Source organism: Eulemur rufifrons, chromosome 7 (assembly GCF_041146395.1).
Source record: "Eulemur rufifrons isolate Redbay chromosome 7, OSU_ERuf_1, whole genome shotgun sequence".
NCBI classification, from domain to species: Eukaryota; Metazoa; Chordata; class Mammalia; order Primates; family Lemuridae; genus Eulemur; species Eulemur rufifrons.
Genome location: NC_090989.1, coordinates 282,057,442 through 282,085,276, shown reverse-complemented (window position 1 = coordinate 282,085,276; position 27,835 = coordinate 282,057,442). Strand labels below are relative to the sequence as shown.

Genomic DNA, 27,835 nt, shown 5'->3' with positions numbered 1-27,835 from the left:
CTGCCAAAACCGACTTCCTCTGGGCTGTTCATGCCTTGTCTTCCTCTAACAGATAGTAAATTCCATGGAAAGGCCCCAAATAAGCACTTGGGTAAAATGACACTATTTAACTCATTCAGAGATCAAAGCCCCAGTTCCCTTTCTGCAAGTTAAAAATCAACAAATAAAGTCTTAAGTAGACCACTGGCTCCACGAGGGAGTGTGCCCGGCCCCCGCTGGGTTGCCATCACCATGCCTTGCACACAGTAGATGCTTAATAAATATCTACTAAAAGGATGAGTTAGTGTTATCATACAGTAAACTTAGGTTTCTAATTCCAAGTCTCAAATTATTTTTAGATGCAGCTTCTTCTGATTTTAAATTGCTGATTAGGATGTTTGTTGGTGAATTAATAGGACCAATACTTTGATCAGGGGTATCCAGTTAGTTGGAGGTTCTGTATTAATCACATACATTGATCAATGTTTTCATGTAGTTCTCTGAAAACTAGCGATAAGGCTAAGATCAAAGTTCCAGAACACTCCGTTGGGGGAGCAGCAGAACCGGGTGAGAGACTGAGCCACAGCTTGGCTCTGATAACGCATCTGCCAGTACACATTCTTTGAACTTCCATTTGTAGTGGCTGCGTGGTTCTGTGGGATGCACAAGAACAAAGTACTCGTGAGCAGTGCTCAGTTTGCATGTGTGGTTGTAATTTTGCCTTATGTTTACAAGCCAAAGTACATGCCAACTTTGCTCAGTCTGGTGCCCATAACAGGCATCCTACCAGGAGTTCTGTCCTTTTTTTTTTTTTTTTTTTTTTTTTTTTTTTCCAGTTGGCCTTTGAACATTGCTTAGGAGTAGCTTGCTGCACCATCACACTCTGTTCTCGGGATGACTGTATGGTACGTGCTGTCTTGAAGGGCTGGGAGAGGTAGGCTGCTGGTGTTCTTCCTGGCCCCCCTTTGGCAAGGCGCACGGGCGGCGTCTCTCTTGCTCCGCCTCCTCCTCTGTGGGCTAAGATGTAGGGGAGAGACTTGCCTGAGGGGATTAGAAATCTGCTATCTGGTAGTCACCATTCCTTTTTCTCTCACCTTTTTCTTCCGGGCTGTGGTTTGAAAGACAAACGATAGTTCTCTGAACCAGAGTCCTGACATGCAGCCTGGACTGCTTCTTCCTAAAACACTGTGACTATGCCATAACAGCTTAGACCTTCTGTTCCTGTTAGTCCCTTAGCGGTGATCTTTCTCTTTGCTTTTCACTAGCTTGCTGGAACCACAGAGTCACTTTACTGCAAATGAAGTTTTGTGATCAGGAAACTCTTTTAAACTCTTACAACATAGTAACGAAGCCGTTGAGAACAGGATGGTGTGCAGGCAGTGCTTCCCAGGGCTGGGGACAAGGGGGCAGATTCCCGGTGTTTGCTTTATAGCTCTTTAAAATTTATGCCATTGGTGTGGACCTGATAGATGTGGCCCCCAGCCCACACCATACTATTAAAAATGGAGCAGGAGTGTGATGCTAGCAGTATTTGGGAGGAGGAAGGGCAGACATGGAATGAGAAGAGAGGGCAGCTGAAGTCCAGTGGGATGTGATGGCACCGAATAGCCACTTAGATGACCCCAGACAAGCAAACAAACACACAAGACCCCTGGTTGGAAACAGTGATTGTATTTTGTATTTATTTGCTGGTCATGTGAGTAATTATGTGTGCCCGCCCTCCTTCAAGTGACTGGTTGTGAATAAATAGATGGATGATTGTGCATGGCCCATGGAATTGGCTACTCTTGACTCCTCCTTTAATAATAAATAAAGATAGTCGTAGCCAATGTTCATTGGGCACTTACCCACTGCCAGTACCAGGCTCTGCTCTGTGTATTTTACACTTGTGGTCTCGTCTCATCCTCACAATAGGAGAAAGATACTATGACTGTTCTCATGCTACTGAGGAGGAAACTAAGACAACAGAGCTTTTCTTTGCGGTCTGGAACAGTTAAGATATACTGAATTGGGGCAAAGTTAGGACTAAAGCCCATTTGACTATTCCCCACTTATTTGCATTTTCATTGATTGTGATGACATTATTTTCTTGGCTGTGTGACTTGGATGAAAATGAGCATTTCCAGGGACCCCTCCCTCTGCCACTGAGGCAGCTGCTCCACTAACAGGGCCACCCAAGTGCTGCAGGGGTCCTTGAGAAGACAGCTCTTTTCCTGGCTGTCCTGCTCAAGCCCACTGGGGGTTCCGGAAACCTTATTGGGTGACCTCAGGCAAATTGCTTAATCTTTTTGAGCCTCCTGTGCCTCTTTTATAACTTGATGGGGTCAACCCACCTCAGAGCACTTTCTAATGCTGATTCTTTGTGAGTAGTCTGCAGCATAAAGGGGGGAGTTGGACATGTTGAGGGTTATTTTGTTGATGTTCTTAACAGCACTAAATGTTGCATGGTATTTTACTTTTTTTTTTTGAGACAGTCTCACTCTGTCGGCTGGGCTAGAGTGCTGTGGCATCAGCCTAGCTCACAGCAACCTCACACTTCTGGGCTCAAGCAAGCCTCCTGACTCAGCCTCCCGAGCAGCTGGGACTGACTAGAGGCGCCCGGCTAATTTTTTCTATTTTTAGTAGAGACAGGGTCTTACTCTTGCTCAGGCTGGTCTCGAGCTCCTGAGCTCAAGCGATCCTCCCACCTTGGCCTCTCTGCTAGGATTATAGGCGTGTGCCACCTCGCCCGGCCTAATTTATTCTTATAGAGAGAAATGGCAGGTATTGTGTCCATTTGACAGTTGAGGAAAGGAAGACAGCAACAGGGAAAGCGACTTGCCAAGGTCACTTACTGCTGGGAATTTGCATTTCACTTCCCTCCCCCTCTGGCCTGGGGTCTAGTACTGGTCTGCTGCTGAGCCCCGGGCCGACTGGGAGGCACCACCATTGTCTTTGGTTGGAACCTGCCTTGGGAGTCCCCTGGGGCTTTCCAGCCTGTCTGCGGGACTGTTACGGTAGCCCCACATGTGCCTACAGATTGATGAAGCAACTTCTGGTTTTTCAATTATAGAAGTGGCTTAAAAAGTATATTTGCTGAGAATCTGCTTTGGAGAAACCTTTCACAAATGGCACAAGAGTGGGAAGTGGCCCTTGTGAGTTAAAATAGTTCCATCTACTTACCCACCCACACTGGCCGAGTGTCCCTGAGAGTCCTGCAGCCTGCCAAGGCAGGGGAAGGTGCTAAGAGCAGTAGAGGCGTCGTTGCCCTTGGGGAGTTGACGGTCCGGCCACACACACTCATCTGTGTTGGAGGCAGCATGAGCCTGAGCTGGAGGGCAGGAGGCCTATGTTGTGGCCCCTGGATCAGCACCGCTGCACTGGATTAGTGCCCCTCACTGGCCCTCAGTCTCCCCATCTTCACAGAGAGAGGATGGAGTCACTAAGGCAGGGACAGAGTGTGCGCTTCAGGTCCTATAACTGTGGTTTTGGATCCCAGTTCTTCCATGTAATGATAGTGGGACCTTGGGCCAGTCACTTCCCCTTGTCTAAGCCTCAGTTCCTTGTCTGTAAAATGGAGGAAATCATGGCAGTACCTACCTTATGGTGTTGAGGGAGGATTAAATGAGCCAATGCACACAAAGCATGTTATCAGAGTGTGGACACTTAAGAAGTCCTCAATAAACCTTTGCTTTGTCCTTGCCTGAAGCCCCCTTCTGCTCTAAAGTGACCATTTCTTTAAAAATGGAAATCTGGTAAGTATAATAAAATTCAGACCTCAGCACTCACAGAAGAAGGGAGGTCTCTGACTATTGAGGTATTTTCCTTTCTCTTTCTCTTTCTGTGTTTCTGTCTCTCCCCGCTCGCCTTTCACCCCATCTGAGAAGCCTCAATTCCAGGGAATACATTTTTTGTAATTAAGTAATAAACCTTTGAAGAGATCAGTTATAGGCAGAGTAGATGGCGTTTCATTTCAGCTGCACCTGTGGCCCCAGTGCATGCAGGTAGATCAAGGAAAGTCCTGCTTATGTTATTTCTTGAGTCTCTCTAGAAGGAATGAGCCTGTGCTTGCAGGCCATGGTTTATGTCAGAGTCACGGCGGGACTCATCCACCAGCAGGTATGTTTTTGCTCGACCCCAAGAGATGTCACCTCAGTTTCTCCTTGCAGGGTGACTCTCAGGACTAATTAAATCATCTTTGTTTGGCTCTGAGGGTAAAATGATCATAATGTGTTGCTTTTGTTTTGTGACAGTTAAAATACCGTAAGCCATTCAAAGTCCTCATGTATAAGAAACTTAATGAATTGCATTGAACACCACAAGCAGGGTGATTTTATACCCTTTATTTTTCTCCCTTGATTAGCTTTCACAGTTAAAATGATTTCAGAAATCCTGCAGTATTGTTCTGAGTCTTCCTTAACCCCTGCTCCCCTGGGAATTTCTGATAGGTGAAAGTAAACGCGTGCAGTCTCTTTGCAAATTCATCAGTGCAACTATCGTGAAGCACAGTGCTGTTTGCAGAGACCAAAGCCCAGGCAACTCTTTTCACTTTCTTTAATCATTTGGTCCTGGAGCTGCAGAACCTCTCATTTAGCAGAACCACACTAATTTGTGCCTCTGCCTCAGCTTGTCAAGAGCTCCTTACAAATATTAATTCTCTGAGCTCATCCGAAAACCAAAGGCACAGATCAAAAGCATGCTTTTCTGCATGATCTAGCCTTGTTTTTTCTGTTCACGGGGAGCTTTCTCTATTAACACATTGACTGCCACACTAAAAGAAATTTTTTTTCTTGAGGCCACGGTGTTTTATTACAAAAATAGAATGAAAACTTTGAAAACAAAACAATCTTTTCTAATTTAATGGAAAACAAAGTTTATTGACTTCTATTTATTTAATCCACGTTCGTAGAATTAATTTGTCAATATTAATTGCAACGATAAGAAGAACATCAACAAGTAAGAGTTTCACAAAACAACTACAGGGTTTTGCCCAGGTTTGTCTCATGAGGGCCTGGGCTCAAAACTAGCGTGATTTAAATACAACTCACATGGTAGTTAATGTGTTAATTATGCTAAATATGCAAGGTCGTAAAATGAAGTTTTTATATTTAACAAGATAAGATTTGGGCTGGGGACTGCCTTGTGTTACAGGGAGCCTGAGGGTCCTTGGCCCCAGCTTGGTAGGAGAAATGCATCTCCTGCTGAGATTATGTGGGCTAAAATCATCGTGGGGAGCAGGTGAGTTACTGTCACCAGGAATGCTTGGGACTGTGGCATCTTCGGGTGATAGTGAACTGGCCTGGCACTGCCACAGAAATGCACTATGTCCTCTGGGGCAGGCCATTCTCCCTCCCTGGGCCTTTTGGCACCCTCTATAAATTGAGGGCCTTGAAGTGGAGCAGCAGTTCCGGAGCTTTTTAAGGTCATAGGTCTACCGACATCTGATGGAAGCTCTGTGGACCTTATCCCCAGGGAGAAAGAGTCACTATGTGCAGACGTGTTTCTGCCAACTATAAATTCCTGCTACTATGTGATAAATGATAATTTGCCAACACCCTGGGTCTTGGAAAGATCAAATAGAATCTCGGGTGTCTGGAGTGATCAGGACTTAGTTTCTCCTAGTTCAGTCAGATACGGGTTCAAGTGACAGTAACTGTGCATTCCTGAGGTTTTGTAAGATTCTGTGACATGGTGCTTGTAAGCCGTTTAGTGTAATGCCTATGTAAATAAAAGGGGAGAACCTTCCCCTTCTGGGTGAGATTTTAAAAATTTATGTTCAGCAAAATTGGCTTTTGGGGGGTTATAACTTTATGAGTTTAACACAGGTCGATTTGGGTAACCACTACCACATTCAGTGTACAGAACAATTCTGTCACCCTGGGGAAAAAATTGTTTTGCTGCCCCCTTTATAGTCAAATCCTGACAGCCCACCCGTGACAGCCATTGGTCTGTTTTTTGCCTATACCTGTAGATTTGCCTTTTCCAGAATACCATATAAATGTAACAGTATAGTATGTAATTTGTGCAGATGGGCTGCTTTTTCTCTGGTTGCTGCCTGTGAGATTAATCAAGCTGTTTTTATCACTAATTAATTCGTTTGTATTGCTGAGTAGTAGTCCATTGTGTGGACATAACAACTGTTTATCTGCATGGGAATATGACCTTGGCTAACTATCTAGCTCTGTTTGCTAGAAATAGACAAAGATGGCACAGGGCCAACAAAAAACAAACAACCCAATTAGAAAATGGGCAAAGGACTTGCATAGGCATTTCTCCAAAGAAGATATACAAATGGCTTAATAAACACATGAAAATACACTTAACATCACTAGTCAGCAGGGAAATGAAAATCCAAACCATGGTGAGATACCACCTCACACACATGAGGATGGCTGCTTTCAAAAACACGAAGGGTTTTTAGGTAGCTGAACACATAGAGGTTCCTGGAGGGTGGTGCGCCTGGGGAGGGCACGGAAGCTCTGTGCCCCTTCCGCCGTACCCCTCTACACATCTCTTCATCTGCATCCTTTGGTGCAGCTCACTGTGACAGGGTCCAAGCTTTCCCCTATAGGTGAGACTTAGCCTTTGGGTGAAGAGTTGGACTCTGGATTTTTGCTTGTCGATGTACCTAGTCCAGCCTCTCAGTCAGATGTCTGGACACCAGAGGAAAATTGCTTTGAGGATCAATGTGCTCATGTAGACCATGACAGATAGGGTGATGATCACACTTCCTGGCTTACACGTGCTGTCTTGGCATAATTATTAATATCACCTGCCCTGCCCCTCATAAGTGTCCTGGTTTGGATGAAAGAACTCTGAGGAAGTAATCATTTACAACTGCTGCGTTCCACAAATTTGTGTTGGAGAGGGTCTGAGTTTGCAGTAAGAGAACTATTACAGAAACGCAGCCTGTTCCAAGGTAGGACCAAGTCCACGGGAGGGTCTCTGGGACTTGGTTTTGGTTCCATTCTTTCTGTGGGCATCGGTGTTCTAATCACTCAAATGTGGCAACATCAAATCTGGGACAGTTTGGGTTAAGAAACAATAAATATGTATATGTAACAACCAGAGTATATTTTTCTTATCATAAAAATTTAATCTAACCAAATCTTAAATTCATATTCTTTGGAGTGGATGGAAGGGATATGAGTATTTGTGCCAATTTAAGTCTTACAGAGAAAGTTGGAAAAGTAATTATATAGGGACAGTAGTCTGGGTTAAGCTGGACAGAGTTTTTTGGGGTTTTTTTCCCTGTTGCTATAGAAAGGAGTATGAGGATAGGATTTTTGTAAGACGTTTCATTTTTATGCAAGTGGTATATTTGGGGTTTAAAGAAAACAGCCAGAAAGACAGGTAGGAAGCTTTGTGTTTGTAACAAATTGGTAACTTGTAGTTTATTACATTAGCAGATGTTGCTGACAGGGTCATCTGGGGCCAGGTGTGTTGGGGCCAGGTGCTTCCTGTCCTGAGGACCTGATGGGTCTCCCAGGCTGCTGTCTGCCTGCTCAGTGGCTCTCAAACTTTAGCACCTAGAGATTGCTGGGCTCCAGTCCCTAGTTTCTGATTCAGTGGGTCTGTGGGCTGAGAATTGGCATGTCCACCAAGTTCCCAGGTGGCACTGATGCTCCTGCTGGTGCTAGTGGGGTACACTTTGGAACTGCTACTCAAAGGATGGGGAGGAATGGAAAGAGTCCTAGGGATTTGACCTAAAATATAAAAAGTTGTCCTTAGAATAATGATGAAGATCACGATGGTTATATAACAAACAACTTCAGTGCACTAATGGCAGGAACTGTGCTACATATATTTAATCCTCCCAACAGCACTGCAAGCAGGTGATAGTGGCCTCATTTCACAGATGAGGGGTTTATGTGACTTGTCCAGCTGGCATGTGGGAGGGCTAGGTTGACGCTACTGCCCAGTGCTGAAACAAACACTTATAAAATGGAGAAGTAGCTTCAAAATATTCCCAAAAGACATCACAGATTGAAGATGATTTTAATAATATATGCAAGAGTGGACAAGAAAATGTTGATACTTCTCCCGTTCTAGTACATACTTTTTGTCAGCAGTATTATGAGGGGAAAAACAAATGATCTAATTAGCTCTGACGAGAAGGCAGCCACAATATTAGCAGTTACGAAGAAGATTCTTTCATGAATCTCACACTTGATGTGTATCGTGCCTTGGGATATTAGCCAATTAATTTAGATGATATGTTTGTCATCACAATAAGCAAGACACTCAAAAACTAAGCATCCAGAACTTGAAGACAGATGCTACAGTTTTGCCGGGTGTGGTGGCGTGCCCCTGTCGTCCCAGCTACTCAGGAGGCCGAGGTGAGGATTGTGTGAGCCCAGGAGTTTGGGACCAACCCAGGCAATATATCAAGACCTCGTCTCTTAAAAGGAAAATTTCTAAAATTTAAATTATGTTTAAAGTCACGCAGTACTCACATTAGTACTTTAAAAGTATAGTAGTAAATGTTTACAAGCTGTTTCTGAATTTTCTTTTCCTTTTTTTCTCTTTCTTTTTTTTAAACATAGCATTTATTTGCTTCTTTTTTATGATCTTCTCCCTCATATGGAGGTAAACTCCTTGTCAGCTGTTTGACCACAGCCCAGAACAGCGCCTGGCACACGGTTGAAGTTCATTAACTTTTGTTGAATGGATGCATATTGGGTGTGGACTCCAGACTGCTTAACAAAGGGTGTGCATCCACAAGCCGGCCATGCTTGCCCAGCGCGGGCAGAGGGCCATGCGGTAGGAGTTGCTTAGTCAGGTTTGACGACTGTGTGGAAGTAACGGGTTGAAAGGACAAGAGGCAGCAGAGTCTGGAAGCTGAGCAGTGGGCGGGTGGAAGAGGGGCCCAGCCTTCCCCAGCTTGGGCCTGCCTCTGCGTGCACTGTGGGACCCCATGACGGCATGCTGGCTGCTGGCTGTTAGGTTTCATGTGATCTCCTGAAGAGGAGGGAGCTGAGCTGCAGAGCAGGTAGGCAGGCGTGTGGGGACGTGGGAGGTACAGGTGAGAACGGTATGAAGGGCTCCAGTGCTGGATCCCAGCAGGATCTACCTGGGATCCAGTCCAGGTACTTGAGACTTCCTCCTTTTAGGTATTCCAGGAAGTATTAAGGCTTTAAGAAGTATTCTCCACACATGTTTAGACTTTCCCCCAAGTCTCCTAAATATCATGAAATAAGTGGCAGAGGAGAAATTTACTATTTTTATTCACTTTTTTTTTTTTTTTTTAAGACATCATCTTTGTTTCCTGCGCTAAAGTGTCGTGGCATCATCATAGCTCACTGCAACATCCAACTCCTGGGCTCCAGCAATCCTCCTGCCTCAGCCTGCTGAGTAGCTGGGCCTACAGGTGCACGGCACCACACCTGGCTAATTTTTCTGATTTTGTAGAGACAAGGTCTCGCCGTGTTGCCCAGGCTGGTCTCAAACTCCTGGCCTCAAGCAGTCCTCCCACCCTGGCCTCCCAAGTGTTAGGATGACAGGCGTGAGCTACCACGCATGGCCTGTTTTTGTTCTCTTTTGTCAAAAATTGTGTCTGTCTCTCAGTTCCAGGTAGAATTGATAAAATTGGGGCTATAGGCTTTCTCCTTTTCATGTACTGAGGGCTACGTTTTGTTCTTGGCCCGGTCCTGATTTTGAAACGAAAAACAAGTAAACAGCTTCTCCCAAAGGCTGGGTGCTGAGTTAGCAGTGAGAGCTCTGCCCCAGGTGCCCTTCCTGTAGTGAACCAGCATCATTCATGGAGGCCCTTGAAAAGCCAGAAGCCATCTCATCAGGGGTCCTTGGAATCGGAGGTGGGGCCCGTTCTGAGCCCCTGTGTTTTCCAGGTTAGGTTCGCCCAAGAAGGATGAGCCGGGTGACTTCATGGTTCACTTCTGCAGCGTGTCGCTTCTAGGCCTGCCTGACAGAGAAACAAAGCTGCCTTGTTTTGGATCTAGTATCAGTGCTCAGTGAGGATTAGCATTTGTCATTGTTGACGCATCCCCTGCAGAAACAAGGCAGCTGGCTGGCTGTGGGAGAACACTGGACTGGGAGTCGGTGACTGGGCTTCTCCAGCCTCCTGTGAAACCTTGGGGAAAGTCTTTTTCTCTGGACCTCAGTTTCCCCATTTTGTTGTAATGAGTTGGACTAACTCAGTAGTTCTTAACCTTTTAGAACTCTTCAAGACTTTAGTGGAAGCCATAGACCTCTCTTTCCAGAAAAATGAACACACATGGCTTGCAACACCCTAGGAACCCCTTGAACCTATGAGACAAAGCCCCGGACCTACAAGGTCCTGTCCTGTCTGACCATCCCCCCACCTCCCCTGTGCATGTACTTTGGCTGTACAGGGCCGTTGCACATGCTGCTGCTTCTGCCCAGAATGCCGTCTGCCCCTTTGCTTGATCCAGTCCTGCTTACCCTTCAAGTCTCACCCTTCCCTGACTTCCCAGATTAGATTAGGTCACCCTGCTGGACATGCTTCCCCTACCCTGAGCTTCTTAGCTCTGATCGCAGTGGTAACTAAGTTATTCTTTGTGCATGTTATCTGACTCTGCCTAAGCTCCATGTTGGTATTCATTGAATAAATCTCTGAGGCCCCACTGGCCATGACATTCTGAGACTGATCTGTGAGTATGCAAGTATGTCATAAGAGAGTCCCTGAGTTTGTGTTTCCTATGACACTCTACATGTGATGTGCCTTTGCCTTCGATGATTTCCTCCAGGGCTGGGCAGGGAAGTCACTTCAAAGCAGAATCTACAGGACCCAGAAAGTGGCTCCTAGACTTTCTGCCTCAGTGCTCTGCTGGGCCTGACCTCCAGGCTGGTCCCCTTGTTTATGTTCTGGCCTGAGCTGGAACTCCCACTTGGAACATTCCCACAGTGCTTGGTGCTTCCTCGTATTGTATTTTTCTCCAGGAGGGAAGTGACCAGCATCAGACTTTCCTCCCAGCAGACAAATTCCATACACAAAGCTTTGTGTCAGCTACCGGGTACCCGCCTGAGCGCCTGGCCTCTGTTTCTTTGGTTCTGGGCGAGTGAATATGTATGTTGTGGGGATCCATTGGCCTTTCCCTCCTGAGACATTTCTTTAAAAAAAAAACAAAACAAAAAACTGCCTCAAGGAGTGAACAACGCCTTGCAGAACTCCAACTTGGATTTCTTCTGAATCCCACGGTTTCTTGCATGGAGGGGAGGGCTCTTCCTAATAAGCTTCATACTTCAGGGGCCACAGTATCACTTCCCTGGCTTATGTCACTTTCCACAATCAAAATAGTATTCCTAAGGTACAGATGTTTGTAAGTGAAAGTTTATTTTAATTACACTAAGATAATGAGTGAGTTATTCACCCGAATGTTGCAATGGATCTTATTCTGATATGGGGAAAAAATCCCTAGTGAGGGTAAATAATTTTTTTTCAGTTCACTGCATTTAAACCTTGGAGGTTTATAGGTAGTAACTACCAAAACAGCAGTAGTGGTTATTCATATTAAGTGTCTGCTGTGTGCCAGCACTTTTAAAACGTCCTGGTTAACCTTCAAACTATGAAATAGGTGGCACATTTGTACACATTTTACATATGTGAAAAAATAAGAGTCAGAGAGGTTAAGTTTCTATCCCAAAGTTGTCCAGCTAGAAAGTGCCCACATAAAGATTCAAGCCAGGCCAGCTGTCCTCCAAAGCCTCTGGTCATGAGAAAGTAGGTAGCAGAAGTTTTCCTAGCCCAGGATAAAAATTTGGGGTCTGGATCCAGTCGTCTCACTTAATGTGTAGACTTGGTCCTTGCCCCTCCCTGGGGCATCTGTAAAATGGGGGAGGGGCCCATTGGAGGAAATGATCTTGTAAGTCTCCTTGGGCCTTGCAGTGATTTGGGGCTTGTGGTGGTAACACCTCAGGGAGTGACTTTAATAACTCGTGGTCAAATAGGGTCTGCTTGAAAGCAGTACATATATCCACGGCATTCTCGAAGTGTTTGTGCAAGACTTGGAAATATCACACTGGCCATGCGGTGAGCCTTCTACCTCTGGGCCTGTTCCTTTTTTATTCTTCCATTCTGTTAAGATTCTTAAGTTGTCTCCCTAAGATGTACACTGGAGATGGGCTCATCTTGGGCTGCAACATATTCACTTTTGGGGATGACTCTAAAAGACACTTTCTGAGCTGGGGATTAGTGAGGAATTCTTGAGAATAAACTATTCTGTTTATCTCCCCCACCCCTATCCCTGAACAGTTCACATTTGAATCATTCTGGGGGGCCATGATTACCTGAGAAACAGTTGAACCACGGGGTCCTCATTTCCGAGCTGTTCTCTCAAGGAACGGAACTTGAGTTGATCTCTCAAGTTCATCAGTAAATTAGTTGTTTGGAACTTGAGATGCATTTTCTCATGGAAACGTGTTATGAACATGTCAGCCCCCAGCTGAGAAATGGCAGAGCCTGGCACCTGAGCCCAGCTTCTGTGAGTGTGTGTCCACAGGCACTGCGAGTAGCTGCCACAAACTTCAAGGGCTTTATAGACTAATAAGGGAAATAAAGATATGGAAGAAACTCCAGGGCAGGGGAACTGCCTGAGCCGAGGGGTGGGGGAAGTGGATGAAACGGTGCTCCAGTCGGCCCATGCCCTTTGACTCTTGCTAGGAGAGGAGAGTTTATTTGTGGGTTAGAGGCCGGGCGCGGTGGCTCACGCCTGTAATCCTATAGCACTCTGGGAGGCCGAGGTGGGCGGATCGTTTGAGCTCAGGAGTTCGAGACCAGCCTGAGCAAGAGCGAGACCCCATCTCTACTAAAAATAGAAAGAAATTATATGGACAGCTAAAAAAATATATATATAGAAAAAATTAGCCGGGCATGGTGGTGCATGCCTGTAGTCCCAGCTACTTGGGAGGCTGAGACAGTAGGATCGCTCGAGCTCAGGAGTTTGAGGTTGCTGTGAGCTAGGCTGACGCCACGGCACTCACTCTAGCCTGGGCAACAGAGTGAGACTCTGTCTCAAAAAATAAATAAATAAATAAATAAATAAATAAAATATTTGTGGGTTAGAAACTCTGGTTAACCCATTCTGGGGGGTGGGGGCAATCATTGTGGGGAGGGGGTGGAAAATTCTCATTTGTTTATTACTTCATTTTTCCACCCATTTGTTCAACAGAGTTATTAAGCACCTACTGTGTGCCAGGTACTCTGCCGTGCACCTGTTAGGTTTCAGTGGACACCTCTGGCGTGGTGGGGGTTCCGGCCCTTTGCTTTTTTCTAGTTTGTGGCTGCCAATTTAATTTGGGCAGAAGCTCAGTGGCTCAGAGAAGGGAGTAGGGGGCCTTCTTGCATTTGCTATTTATTTGAAACAGACATGTGCTATTTATTTGCTAAGTATGAAATCTCAGGCTATGATTTTGTAAAAATTATTTCTATATTGGCAGATCAAAATAGGAAGCCTTAAGATCTCGTAGAGATTTGGATTTGTCTTTGTTCATTTTGCATAAATTGGCAAGATTCTTTCTCCCTCCTTCAGAACAGGCAGGGGCTGGTGTAACATAATGGTCCGTGGTGCCCAGAAGTTGTAACAGAGCATTAAATGCTTCTTAGACTTGGTTTCTTTGGTTCTATGGGTCTTTTTTGAAATGTTGTCTTCAAATTTTACTCCACTTCTATACTTTGCACCCATATTGTACTGTCCAACTCCATAGAATAAATTTACTTTGGTGCCTTTGGCTAAATTGACTGAAGCCAGAAATCTGCCATCTCAGTTACTGTGGTTTCACAGTCTAAGATATAAAAATGATGACAAATATTCACCAAGGGCTTCCTAAGTGTTGGGCAGCAAGCTGAGTACTTCACCAACATTCTCTCTTATTCGATCCTCATTACAGCTGAGGAGGTGGGACTAGCACTATGCCCAATTTAACAGGGGAGGAAACTGAGGCTGCTGTGCTCAGTGGGCAAAGCCAAGTGGCAGAGCCGGGATTTGAATCCAGGTGGTTGGGCTCCAGAACTATATTCTTACCTGTTATGTCACAGGAGATTCTTTAAGAACTTTTCTAGCCTCAAACTCTGGGATTGAAATAAACGAAATCTTTTCATCCACCTTGACATTTTCTTCCTTTTTACCAAGAGTGTATGATTTCATGCCCTTGTTTTCTTCCAGGAAATCCATTTTTTCAAAATTTAGGTGGCATAACATGTTCTCCAGCAAAATTGTTCCCAAAGTGGAGTGGAAGTTTGGAACTTGAGGTTATAAATTCTTAGCTGTGTTTGTCCCTCTTGGTTTTTCTTCTTTGGAAACTGAAGTGTAGCTTGATTTTTGATATTTTGTTTTGTTTTTCCCTTGGAAATGCAGTTTAATGAAATCAGCTTGTGTTCTCTGATGGTACTTGTCACATGGAGCACACGGGTCTAGGAGTGAGACTTTTAAGCAGAAGGTGTAGCGTAAGGGTCTGTGTGAAAATGTTTCTCCTCGCACACTCCTGAATGGTCCATTTATGACTTTCAGCTTTTTGATCACCCAATTCCCCACTTCTCCCCCAGGGAAAAGCAGTATTGAAAGTGTTTGGAAGTATAGTCATTCTCTGAGCTGCTGCTGCGCAGATGAGTAATGTGTCAAAGCAGGGCCGGAGGGGAAAGAGCTGCTTAATATAGACCGGTTACTGTGGCTCACCGGTAGGGCGATAGCAAGCCTTTTCTTCTGATTTCCTCCCTGAGACCAAAGAGAGTTTGAAAGGCAAAGACTTTTCAGAGCAGAATTCCTCACGTTCTTGCGAGGGTTAGCCAGGGCTCTGCTGCTGCGTGATTTGGGATGTCCAAGACATGAATCCCTTTTTGCGTTCCGACTCAGTCCTTATTTGCTGTTCAACAAAGACACCTGAGCTTGGAAGGGCCCTGTGATCCTCTGGCGTTAGAATGGGCAATGCTGTTGAAAAACAGAAACCCCTGAAACGAAGCCATCTGTGCCCCTGGAAACAAGGTAAGAAAGGCCTGGGCTTCATTTCCAGGAAGAAGCCAGGAGACAATCTTCTATTGAGAGACTCTGGTTCAACACCGGCGCTGAAACTACACGGGGAAACACCTTCCAGATCAGAAAACACTTGCAGTCTAACGTGGTCTGAAGAAAATTAACAGACAGTTCTCCTAAGGAATAAAATGGTTCATATCTCAATGTGATGGCTTGGCTGAGAATTTAGTTCAGCCCAAGATGTTTTATTCAGTATAGTATATATCTGTTTGTTGCAAATTTTCACTTTTTAAGAAATATTCCAAGTCAAAGTTTTGATACCCAGGAGTTAGAGTCTTTTGTGATATTTTTGGTTTAGAGAATGTTATTAATGGCTTTTAAATATTTAGCACCTTTCTTCCAGAGAGTTCAAAGTATCTTCTGTAAAAAAAAAAAAAGAAAATCTCATGTGTATCCACCTTGGACCTTTTTTAACACCTGCTTTGTCTCTTGAGGGTTCGAATTGGCTTGAGGGGGAGGAAGCCAGTGGGGCCACAAAGCAGTGCAGTGGTGTGCTTGGAATTGGGGACCTTTAGCAGTGTCCCAGGGCAGTGCAGTGTTCTGACGCACTCAGTGGCCTTTTCTCACAGTTATTAACCCAGGAGGCCAGCAGTTTGGCAAGTCTGGCAGGCGTGGCAGAGATGGCACATACAAGGCTTCACCAGGTCTTTACCTCCACTTGCCAGAAAAAGTCGCAGTAGCATTTGATCTGTAGCAAGATAGTTCATTCACAACTGTATATCTGAGCGTGTGTTTATGAAAAGAAAAAGTAACTGGAAGAAAATGCATGGGAATGTTAACATTAGTTGTCATTTGTGGCCAAATAGTAGGATTTTTTTTCTTTTTAAAAGGGTTGGGATGGGATAGGTGGGATGCTGATTACTGCCAGGTTCCGGCCCTTCTGACTGTCCTGCAGTGATTCTTTTGTCTCACATGTCACTTTGAAAAGCTTCCTCCGCAATGATCCTTGATTGGATCCTGGTTTGAACAAAACAGCTGTCAGAGACATTTGGAGGAGAGTTCGGGAGATTTGAATATGAACTCGGTAGTGGATTATAATGGGGAACTGTTCGTATTATTTTGTGTAATGTACTGAGCCACGCAGGTGCATGCTCTGTTTTGGGTAGTCATACTGAAGTATGCAGCGGTGAAGAGTTGTGCCATCTATAATTTACTCTAAAATGGTTCAACAAAATAATATACTGTATAAATAAATAAACGGAAGCCTACAGATAAGCAAAATAGGACATATTTAGCAACTGTTAGAATCCAGGTAATGGATGGATGAATATATGAGGTTTGTTATACTTTAATGTATTTTTACACATTAAAAAAAAATTTAAAAAACCAGTCCTGACTATGATGCCATAGTGCAGTGTCCTTCAGAATGAATCTTAGCAGACGGGGGACTTACTGAGGCTGGTCGAGATGCTCCATTCTTCTGAATTCAGTGCCACGTGGGCTGGTATCTCCAGCCACCTAGAAGGAAGTCAGCATTGATCCAATAATTCAGAAGCATCACTTTAATATATTTGCTTAGTTTTGAGTCATCTCTGGTTCTCCTTAGAAAAATGTAAGAGTTAAAACTTTTTTTTTTTTTTTTTTTTTGTTGAGACAGAGTCTCACTTTGTTGCCCAGGCTAGAGTGAGTGCCGTGGCGTCAGCCTAGCTCACAGCAACCTCAAACTCCTGGGCTTAAGCGATCCTACTGCCTCAGCCTCCCGAGTAGCTGGGACTACAGGCATGCGCCACTATGCCCGGCTAATTTTTTCTATATAGATTTTTAGGTGTCCATATAATGTCTTTCTATTTTTAGTAGAGACGGGGTCTCGCTCAGGCTGGTCTCGAACTCCTGACCTTGAGCAATCCACCCGCCTCGGCCTCCCAGAGTGCTAGGATTACAGGCGTGAGCCACCACGCCCGGCCTAAAACTTAAAATTTTCATGGGAAACAGCTGGATTTACAGACAAAAAGAAAGGTTTTATGTTTTTTTTTTGCTATTTTGTTTAATTATGGTCAGAAATTTAAATGAGAGGAGTTGTAGGATCACTATTGATAGTAGGGATCTCAAGATCCACAGTGAGTTGGGGATAAAGAGAACAGAGCAAGCAGCTCATGGCCTCTGATGTCTAAGCCTTCGCAGATCCCGTTGACCAAGAGGATGTCTTTGCTGTGTGGGGTAGACCTCCTCAGTCCAGAGTCTATCTCAGAATGCAAAGCTGTGTTTCATACGGAACGATGCCCTGCCAAGGAGCTACAGTGACAAGGGTGTGGAGTAGTCCCTCATAGCTTATCTGTCCTTAAAGGATGTGTATGTTTTGGAAATGGGATTTTAGAACAGTATTTAGGAGCTGTATTTAATGAATCCTAGGCACCACCCTGACCCTGATCTGAGTGTGTTTTCTGCAGTCCACATTCAACATGGTTGTGAAATCATGGTGGATAATGATGGCTCTAGGTTCCAGGGCAAGCAGCATGGTCAATGCCTACTTTAGGGGCAGGTAAATGGGAAACCTGGGCATGTCCCCGTGTGGATTTGTGACAGGCAGCTGGGACAGCCTAGGCAGCCCCTGACTTCTGCCCAGCTGGTTGCCCTGTGTTGGCAGGTGCTCTGGAGAATATAGGCTTTGACCAGAGAGTGCATTCCAAAGGCAGATTTAAAGGAAATGTTATCTGCCCTTTGGACTGTTGACATGTGTTTTCATATTGTACACATGGAAAGTTGAAAACTGAAGTGGCAGTGTGAGAAACACGAATCCTCCTACCTCTGCCTGCTGTTGCCCTCAAAAGCATTTCATGCCTGCTAGAGAAACCCCTCTCTAATGACTTTGAACAGTGCAGGACAGGCACCCAGCGAGGGGCTGTTAGACTCTTCTGACTTCTTGTTCTGGTTTTATTTATTTATTTAGAGACAGAGTTACGCTCTGTCATCCAGGCTGGAGTGCAGTGGTGCGATCATAGTGCCACTTTAAATTGATCTGTTTGTATCAGGGCAAATCTCCAGCATAGAAAAGTTCCGTATCATACACAGTCAGGACTGGCCGACCCACCTGGAAGTCTCACTGCTACAGTCGGGAGTCCTCTTACATCTTTGGCTGCTCCTTGAAAAACAATCAGGTTTCAGAGACTACAGTGGCCTGTGCCATTTGGAAGTTCTTGTAACCTTGAACTCCTAAACTCAAGTGATCCTCCTGCTTTAGCCTCCAGAGTAGCTAGGACTATAGCGCACACCACGATGCCCAACTGATTTTTGTATTTTTTTGTAGAGACAGGGTCTTGCTATGTTGCTCAGGCTGGTCTCGAACTCCTGGGCTCAAGCGATCCTCCTGCCTTGGCCTCCCAGAGTGCTGGGATTACAGGCGTGAGCCACTGCACCTGGTCTGGGTTTATTTTTTTTTTATAGCTCTCAGGACCCAAAACATATTTGTTTTTTACAGTAATGGATGCTTTTTGTGGTTGATAAATTTGACTCATTTGTATTACCATCGTGAGTTCCAGCAGGCCCCAAGCAGAAAAAATAAGATGGGAAGTGGGATAAGGCAGTGGCTCCAATGCTGAGTGCTGTCTGCCCGGTTCTTTGTGCTATCCTCAGCACTAGCACAGTGCCTGGCACTTGTGCCCTCTGCAAGTCCTCCTGGCTGCAGTGTCGCCCTGGGTATAAATGAGGGTAGGCATGTGAAGGGCAGAGCCAGTGCTCCTGGTGCACAGTGGTGCACAGTAAATGGTAACGGCCAGTGTTGGCAGTTATAGGGTTCATGGTTATATGCAACTTGGAAATGTTCATTCTTAGCCTTTCTCCGCTAAGTAGAGACATTGGGGAATGAAAATAGGTACACTTTCCCCTATCCTGTAGCAATTTTGAATTTAGAAAGAGTAAATTTATTGATGATTGTTCACGTGGCAAAAGACTGCTTCACAGAAGGCCCCTATAAAGAGTCAACATTTAATTGTTGATTCAATCACCTGGGGAAACTTTGAAATTCAGAGCCAAATTGAACTTCTCTGAAATAGGCCTATAATACCACCTCCCCCACCCCTGTCCTCACTCAAGCCTGACTGGCTGGCTTTCTCTTTCTTTTTCTTTCTTCCTTTCCTAAAAATAATTTGAAGCGTTGCCTACAGTGTTCATTTTGTCTCTTGGGAGTACAACTTGCACAGGAGTTTCCTTGGAAATTAAAAATTGCAGCAGTAATTGCAAATTGAATTGTTATCTCCTTCAAAAATCCCAGCAGCTCAGGGCTATACCAGCCTGGTAAATGGAAATGTTAATGATTTGCATGTTTGTACACAGTGTGGGTGTGAGCGAACGAAATTAACACCCTGGGTGGAAGAGCTGACTATAAAAGGCTTCAGCCCACGGGCCTGTGCTGACTGTGGCTTTGCTGTGCTGGGAAGGAGGTTGGCAGGAGAGGGTGGGCTGCGGATGGGGGTGGGTGGTGGGGGTGGGTTGAAGATTTGCCTCAGTTCCGCCTGCCAGAGGTTGCTCCACTATAGGGACAAATTTAGAAATGTTTGGATTCCAGCCAGCAAAGGTGTTTAGACTTGCCTCTACATGCTAGATAGTGAAGAAGCATCTGGACAGCTGGATGCCCGCATGCCAGCTAATTAATATTGATCCAGAGAGCACAAGGACTGGGTGCTGCACTCCAACCACTAGCTCAGTGCCTTGTAGCTAATAAGAAAGGCAAGACAAATTACCTCACATTTCCAAGCCTGTTTCTCGATCGCTACATGAAATTAATAATAATGGCTACTTCAAAGGACTATTGTGAGAATTAAATGAGATAATTCATGTAAAGGGCTTCTAGCCCTTAGCATACAGTAAGCATTTAAGGAATAGTAGTAATTCTTGTTATCACACACTGCATAGTAGAAAGAACCCTGGATTTACCAGGTGCATGGGCATGGATCACAGGCCTGGCTCTGACCCAGTCCCCGCTAGCTGTGTGAGTTTGGGTAGTTCTCTGCCCCTTTCCTTCTCTCAGTTGGGGGTATCATGTGCCTGATGATCTTAATGGTCCCCCTGAGGGCTGTGAATCAATGCCCATCAGCACTGGTCACTGCCATTCTTATTGACAAGCTCCTAGAGTGTCCAGTACCTACTTAGAAAGCAGGTCCGGCTGAGCTCCAGGGTCATAGGTGTGCTTTTGTAGTGCTGAATTTCTTTGAAAAAAATTTTTTTGAACTCTGGAGCCCAGGTGGCAGGGTAGAGTCCTTGTTCTCCCACTTTCTAGTTGGCTGACCATGGGCAAATTACTTAACTTCTGGGCCTCAATTGTAGGCACTGCAAATTGTAGGTACCCCCTCATAGGGTGGCGTGAGGATCAAGGAGTCTGTATATGTAAAGTGCTTAGAACTGTGTCTGGCATGCAGTAAGTGTCTAGTAAGTGTTTATTATTATTACTTTGAGGTCACATATAGAGAAGTTACATTTTATTTTAATTGAAATGTTGTTACATTATTCAAGGAAAATATTGGAACAAATTGACAAAATGCAAAGAAGGCAATGCATGTTGAGTGCCTAAACTTAAAGGACCTACAACATAGGCAACAAAAGTGTTAGCTGGTGCTGTTATTCTTTTCCAGAGCTGCTGCACATACAGACATATTTTTCATATAGTTTTAATCGTGCAAATAATTGGTTTTTTCCTTTAATTTCATGCTTCTGTGTGGTCTTCATAGCTACTATAATGACTGTGACATTCCATCATGTTAATGTTGCATAACTTCACCTGCTGTTGAACATTGAAATTGTTTCCCCTTTTTGCTGGTACAAGTAAGGTAGCAGTAGATAACCTCATTAATATAGTTTTGTGATTCTGTTGAGTGATTTCCTTAGGATAAGTTACCAGTGTAAAGTTCCCAAGACAGGAACATAGAAGTAGCTTTAAGGATCTCTTGCAATGTTGTTTTCCAAAAGGGATATATCTGTTAACATTTTCATGAGTGGTAACAGAAATTTACCAGCCAGTCACATGCACATCAGCATTGAATATTGTCATCTTGAAATTGCTCCTCTTATAAAACTTAAACTACACTTATCTAATGCCATTGTGGTGAGTTATCTGATGGCATGGGGCTCAGGGAAAGGATATGGGAAGTTCAAAAGCCATTATCAGTGCTAAGAGTCCATTTGTGTTATAAAATTCTGATTTCCCACAGTCCTTTGCTTTAGGCTTGACTCAGTGTCATCCAAGTGCCGAGTTTCATAGAGAAGAGACACGAGGCTTCATTTAAGGATATGCACTTACCATCACAGCCTTTTCTTCTGCCTCCCAGAGAGCAACAATTATTAAACACTTTAATTTCCTCACATGACAGGGACAGAGCAAGCCCAGAAGTGCTATTAGCACGGTCAATGTAATGCTGGCTCTTAGTCAGTGTGACCAGTGACCCAGCTCTTCCTCTTCACTGCTTCTGTTGAGGGCTGACTCATTCCCGTTTTCCCCAGTGCTCACACAGGGTGGAGGCACCAGCTCAGTTGTTACTAAGATGTATATACTGTATTAAACAGCTTGCTGTGAGGGTGGTTTGGACAAGCGCAGTGCATCGGTGTGTGAGAGTAAGCATAACGGATGAAGACCGTGTCTAGGCCTGCTTATTGGTGAGGTCCGAAGCTGTGTTGGGATACAATAATAAATAGGTTCAGGGTAGGAGAACAAGCTAAGCAAAAGGTTATTTAACATGCTTTTGGAATCACAGAAATATTAAGCTAGAAAGGAACAGTAAAAATCTTCTAAAATGATTCCCTAATTTTACCAATGAAGAAATCGAGGTTTAGGGAAATGAAGTGACTTGTCTGAAGTCTTGCAGTTAGTTTGTAGCTTTATGTCTCCTATGCTGGGATAGCAATGTAACGACGATATAATAATGTCTGTAATAAAACAATATAACATATATGTTGTGATTATATATTTTATATTTATATCTACATGTTATAGAATACTTATTCAATATGTTGTCTATGCAATACCTTATATATTATGTCTCATATATAATATGTAATGTGATACAATAATACCATGTTGGGATATAATATTAGAGAAATACCAGTGGCTTCCTGTGTGCCAGGCATGGTACTAAAAGACTGTATACATTAGGGGCTTCCATTTGTGAGCAATTCACATGTAACTCAAGCATCTCATAAACTGGATTTTTATTAAGGGAAAGATCAGATGTAGGAAATGGAAACCATAAGTGTGAAGGAATTTTTCTCATGAGAAGTGTGGGGTGTTGTTTTGGGTGTGGGTAAGAAAAGGGAAGGAAACTTGGCTCTGTCATCAGATATCTCCAAATTTAGAACAATGTCTATCGCTCGCCATTGGCTTTAGGATATACTTTACCCTGGGAACCTGCGTAAAATACATTTCCGTGTTTGGCTATTTCTTTTCCAGCTGTATAGAGGGTGTCACCGTTATTTAAGATAATAGGAATGGCCAGCAGCCACTTTATATCTAATTACCTTTCAAATTTCTTTTCAGTGAGGGCATTTGGTTTCAGAAGTCACTGTATGTCAAAATATCAGGATGACAGTTTCAGGGGACCCTGTGGACTGCAGCCAAGGAGTTTGCCCCTAGGGGTCGGTAAATTTCTTAAAGGGCCAGACAGTGAATATTTTAGGCTTTGCAGGGCCAAGAAGCAAAATGAAGGGTGTTATGTAGATACCATATAACCATTTAAAATGAAACCATTTAAAAATATGAAAACCATTCTTTACTTGTCGGCTGTAAACAGACAGCCTGCACAAACAAACAGGTGGGATTTGGGCTGAGGGCAGAAGTTTGCCAACCCCTAACCTAGTGTATTTTTGGTTTGGGTGTTCTCTGCAGTCATTGTTAGTTACTCTGGAAATCAGAAGCAGGCCACTCACAGTTACAAAAGGTCAAAGAATCTTCTAATTTTCTGGCTAGAAAAAGACTTAAATATCACCCTCCAGCTGCCTCAGGTGTGTGATTGCTAGTGCTGGCTGAGTGTCTGGTTCTCTAGTCTGTCACTCACATTCAGGTCTTCGTCCTTCGTGCAAATGGTCCTCATTATCACTATAATGAGGAGAAAATAGATGACGGAAGGTTTGAAGAAACTGATGGGATTGTCTGTAGAGGCTTTCAGTATTTTTCCATTACCATTAAATGGAATACTGTACTAAAAAAAAAAAAATCCATTGTTTCTATGTTTGTTCATTGATTGATTGATGGAGGTTAATTCATCCAACAAATATTTATTGAATAGGTCCTATGTCAGGCACTGTTCTAGGCACAGGGGGATACCTAATTTAAAAAATATGGCTACCCTCTGGAATTTATAGTTTATATATAAGTAAGTAAAATACATAGACTTTTGGGTGATAGGCATCATATAGAGAAGACAGGGAAGAAGGGGATAGGATGTCCAGGGCCAGGGAAGAGGGTTGTTAGTTTCACACAGAATTGAAAGGGAGGGAGTGCTCAGCGGTAAGGAACAAGCCTGGGTGTTGCAGATGTCTGAGCAAGAGCACTCTAGAAGGAAGAGCTGGTGTGGAGGGCCTGGGATGGGAGTGTGTGGCCGGGGCAGAGTAGACCGGAGAGAGTGACAGCAGAGGAGATAGGCCTTGAAGGTGATTGAAATGACTTTGAATGGAAGAACTAATGGAATTTGCTGAGGGGTTGGGTATGGGGTGTGAGAGAGAAAGGAGACCAGGATATTTTTGGCCTGTGCATCTGGAAGGTTGGCGTTATAGTGCAGGTTGCAGGGGACAGTCGGGAGCTGTGTTTGACACAGATGGAGTTTGAGATGTCTGTTAGCAATCTACAGGGAAGTGGCCATTAGGCCGTGAGTTTTAAAATCTGGAGTTCAGAAAAGAAGTCTAAGCTTTTTTGAGAGAGTTGACAGTTGACATAAAGATAGTGTTTAAAGCCATGAGACTGGGTGGGATTACCAGGGAAGGGAGTTAGAGAAAAGAAGGGGCCTGAGGCCTGAGCCCCAGGACACTCCAGCGTTAGGAGGTGGAGGAGATGGGAGGACCAGTGGAGACCTAGCAAGACCTTCCAGGACATAGGGGGAAATCAGAAGACTGGTGTCCTAGAAAACAAGTGCAGAAAGTGTTATCAAGGAAGCGGCAGAAAGGGAGCCATGGTGACACATCGTGCGATTTGGGTCAAGTCACCTGGTGGTCATTGGGGACCTTGATAAGTTTCAGTGCAGTGTTGGGGGAGAAAGTATACAAGGGAGTGGGAGGAGAGAAATCAGCCACAGGGAGCATGGGCGCTTCCTTGGGGAGTTTTGCAAGGGCAAGCAGAGACACAAGGTGGTAGTTGTTGAGGTGGTGGCGTCAAGGGAAGGTTTTCATACAGGATGAGATAATGGCATAATTGAGTGCTGATGGGAATGATCTGGTGGGGAAGGAAAAATCGATGATGACGGAGAGAATTGCTGGATAAGAGAGAAGTTGTCAATATCATAGCTTTGTTTCGATGACTATCACTCTAGCAGTCAGTCATTGCTGACAAATCACCCCAGTATTTAGGGGGCTTAAATAACAACTGTTATGCTTCTGCAGTTGGCAGATTAGGCTAGACTGCTGAGCTCCAGGTTTCACCTGGGGTCCCTCAAGTGTCTGGAGTCAGCTGCTGAGAAGGCTGGTCTCTGTGCCTCCAGCAGGCCAGCCCAGGGTCACTCACCTGGAGCCTGGCAGGTTCCCAGAAAGCAGGAGACTTACAGCGCCTCCTACAGCCCCAGGTGAGAACCAGTACCGTGTCATCTCCACTTCAATTCTTTGGGTAAAGCAGGTCACAGGCCAGCCCAGATTCAAGGAGCAGCGAGGGAGAGACCCCTCCCTTCTGCCTCCATCTCCCTCACAATGGGAGACTGTAAGGTCACCTTGCAAAGAGGTGTGGACACAAGGAGGGGAATTGTTTGGCTGTTTTTGCAAACTGTCTGTCACAGCTTTCTGTGAGCTGAGCATCTTGTATTTGATCCTCACTAGAGTTCTTTGTGGTAGGTAGTATTTGTTTCACAGATGAGAAAACGGGTCACTGAGGGTCTAGTAACTTGCTCAAGATCACGCAGCTAACTAAGTGGCAGAATTGGGACCCAAACCTAATCTCTCTGATGTCAAAGTCCCTTTCTTCTCTGTTCTACCTTCTTGATAGTGACTGTTTCCAAGAGCAGAGTAGAATGCTGCCTCTCTTTTCTTGTTAGGCACGGGAATAATTTTTTTGTAGATGATTATCCTCTCATAACCAGAATGGACAGAGGGAGCTGATTATCTTGTTGTGCCTTGCATATTTACTGTGTGGGATTGGACAACTGTATTTATTAGAATCCCATTGAGGTCACAGTGGTGTTTCATTAGGGCTTTTATTGACACACATTCATGTCTCTGCTCTCAGCTGGTCTCTAAGTGCCCTTTGACAGTCTTTCTACTTGTCCTTAGTCAGCTGACTCACCTGTCCACATAGTCATACAAATCCCCCTTCAAATCCCGCTTGGCTCCAGGCCTTCTGACTTCCTGTGTCTGCCTTTATCCTTGCCTCTCTGCCCCTGATAAGGAGACGTCCTGCCTCTAGCCCAAGATTAGCCCCTTCTGCTCCGGTCTCCCTCCCTCCAGAATCTGTCATAATCAGCATCTGTCTCCTCAACCAGCTGGACTTCAGGCTTTTCAATAGCAGAATCCAAAAAGTGGAAAGATTTGAGTAAGCATCAGATAACTGTGGCTCTGCTGCTGGTTGTGTAGCCTTGGGCAAATCACATCCCTGAGGTTCATGAGTTTTTGAAGACTGGACAAGCTGAGTCATCTCAAAGGCCATTGAGGGAGAGGGAGATCTGTTTATGTCCACATAGGAGACTATTGGCCTAAAGCTCAATTCTGTGTGCAGTGGCTACGGTGTGTCCTGGGTCCTGATCTCTGTGCCCTTCAGTTTGCCTGCAAGAGCTGCAGCATTCTCTTTGCCTTCTCCTCATTGGAGTGTCAAAACCTTGTTGGCCCCGGACTAGAGCAGCTGCTGGCCACTTAGCTCATTTAGGAAGGCAGCTGGAGAGGTGGCCCGTCCTGTGTTGGTTCCACAATCTCAGAAAAGATGACTTTTGGTTGGAAAGCACAGACCTCAGTAAAAAAATAATGTTTAGAAGCTCTTTGGGTAGAGGGAGCACATCGGTGAGTAATTAGGTTCAGTCAAGCCTTTCAGGTCTCTATAACCTTGCTTATATAGGGAGCCCAGAGCTTTGACCTTCTTAAAGTCCCTCGATTGGGATCCCAGCAAGCAGAGTGTCAGGGAGGGAGGGACAGGGAGGTTCCATGGAGGAGAAGTGTGGGCCAGAGGAGGGCCACGCTGATGCTCAGGCATGAGATTCAGGATGCAAAGTCGGTCTTCATTTTTAATGTGGTTGGCCATAGCAGTTAAGTAGTCCTGCTGCTTATTTATCATGTAACTTCTTGGGATGTTACGTAGTTTCTGTCAGCCTCAATTTGCTCATCAGTAAAGCGGAGGCAGCTAACATACCGGCTGCTGTGCAGAGCGTGAGGGGGAGTGAATGAGAGAATACTTGGCAATACTTGGCATAGAGTCAGCACTCGATACATTTCAGCTGTGACTATTATTATGTAAACTTCACGCTTTGTTGTGTTTATATTGTAAATATCATTGGTTAAAGATTTTCCATACTTTGGGGCTGGCTGCATACTTTCAAGATGTGCCATTGTAGTATTTCTTACTCATTTAGTCATTCATTCACTGAGTTTGTATTTTATCAGTCACCTACTTATGGGCAAGGAACTGTTGATTATTTTCTCTCTATTCAGGTTATGATGAGCTGTTCATTTCTTAGTGGTTGCCGTTATATTATAATTTTCAGAGCTACAGTTTACTGAACAGTAGAATTACTCACGTGAGGGGTTTAGATTCTAAAGTCAGAACATTGCATGGAGTCAGAATTACTCTTGAAAAATCCATTAAATTATCTGTAATATACAGTCTACATTGGAGGTCATCAAATTTTTTCTGTGAAGAGCCAGATGGTAAATATTTTAGGCTTTGCAGGTCACACATGGTCTCTGTCACATGTATGTCTCCATTTTCTTTTTTTATAACCTTTTAGAATGTAAAATCCTTTTGTTAGCTCTGAGTCCTTCAAAAACAGTCCTTGGTCTACATGAGCAGACTGTGGAAGGCCCTCTCCAAGATGGCACAGTGACCTCCACCTCCTGGTGCTCACACCAGGTACAGTCCCCTCCCATGCTGGGTCATGGTTGATCTCTGTGACCAGTAGAATACAGCAGCAGTCATACAAGACATTGTGGCTTCTGCCTCCCTGTCTCTCCTGGACCCCCTGCTCTGGGGGAGACCAGCTGCCATGTGAGGAGAGGCCACAGGGTGAGGACCTGCCTCCCGCCAGTAGCGCGTAGTAAGCTAAGCAGTCCTGCTGCTTATTCGTCATGTAACTTCTTGGCAGATCCTCCAGCCCAGTGAAGCCTCAGGTGACTGCAGCCTTGGCCAACATCTGGCCTATAGCTTTGTAAGAGACCCTGAGCCAGAACTACCCTGCTAGTGTACATCATTCTGCCCACAAGGTGATTATAAAATCCGTAGCAGTGAGGAACTCTAAAGAACGTCTGCTTGCCTGCAGAGTTCAATGGATTTTTTTTTTTTTTGAGACAGAGTCTTACTCCGTTGTCCAGGCTAGAGTGCCATGGCGTCAGCCTAGCTCACAGCAACCTCAGACTCCTGGGCTCAAGCAATCCCTCTGCCTCAGCCTCCCAAGTATTTGGGACTACAGGCATGCACCACCATGCCCGACTAATTTTTTTCTACATATTTTTATTTGTCCAACTAATTTCTTTCTATTTTTAGTAGAGACGGGGTCTCGCTCTTGCTCAGGCTGGTCTCGAACTCCTGAGCTCAAATGGTCCTCTCGCCTCGG

General features: G+C 44.7%; 1 protein-coding gene across 5 annotated transcripts in view; it reads left to right on the top strand.

Annotated features, from left to right (window-relative positions):
• Positions 1-27,835, top strand: part of RAPGEF1 (Rap guanine nucleotide exchange factor 1) — a 137,138-nt gene that overhangs the window by 5,904 nt on the left and 103,399 nt on the right. Inside the window, exon 1 of one of the 5 annotated variants that reach the window (XM_069476995.1) lies at positions 14,852-14,915. The exons of the other annotated variants lie outside the window; for them this stretch is intronic. Within the exon in view, the coding sequence (XP_069333096.1) occupies positions 14,852-14,915 (64 nt within the window). Of the gene's footprint in view, positions 1-14,851; positions 14,916-27,835 lie in introns of those variants that run through there. 5 annotated transcript variants of the gene reach the window in all.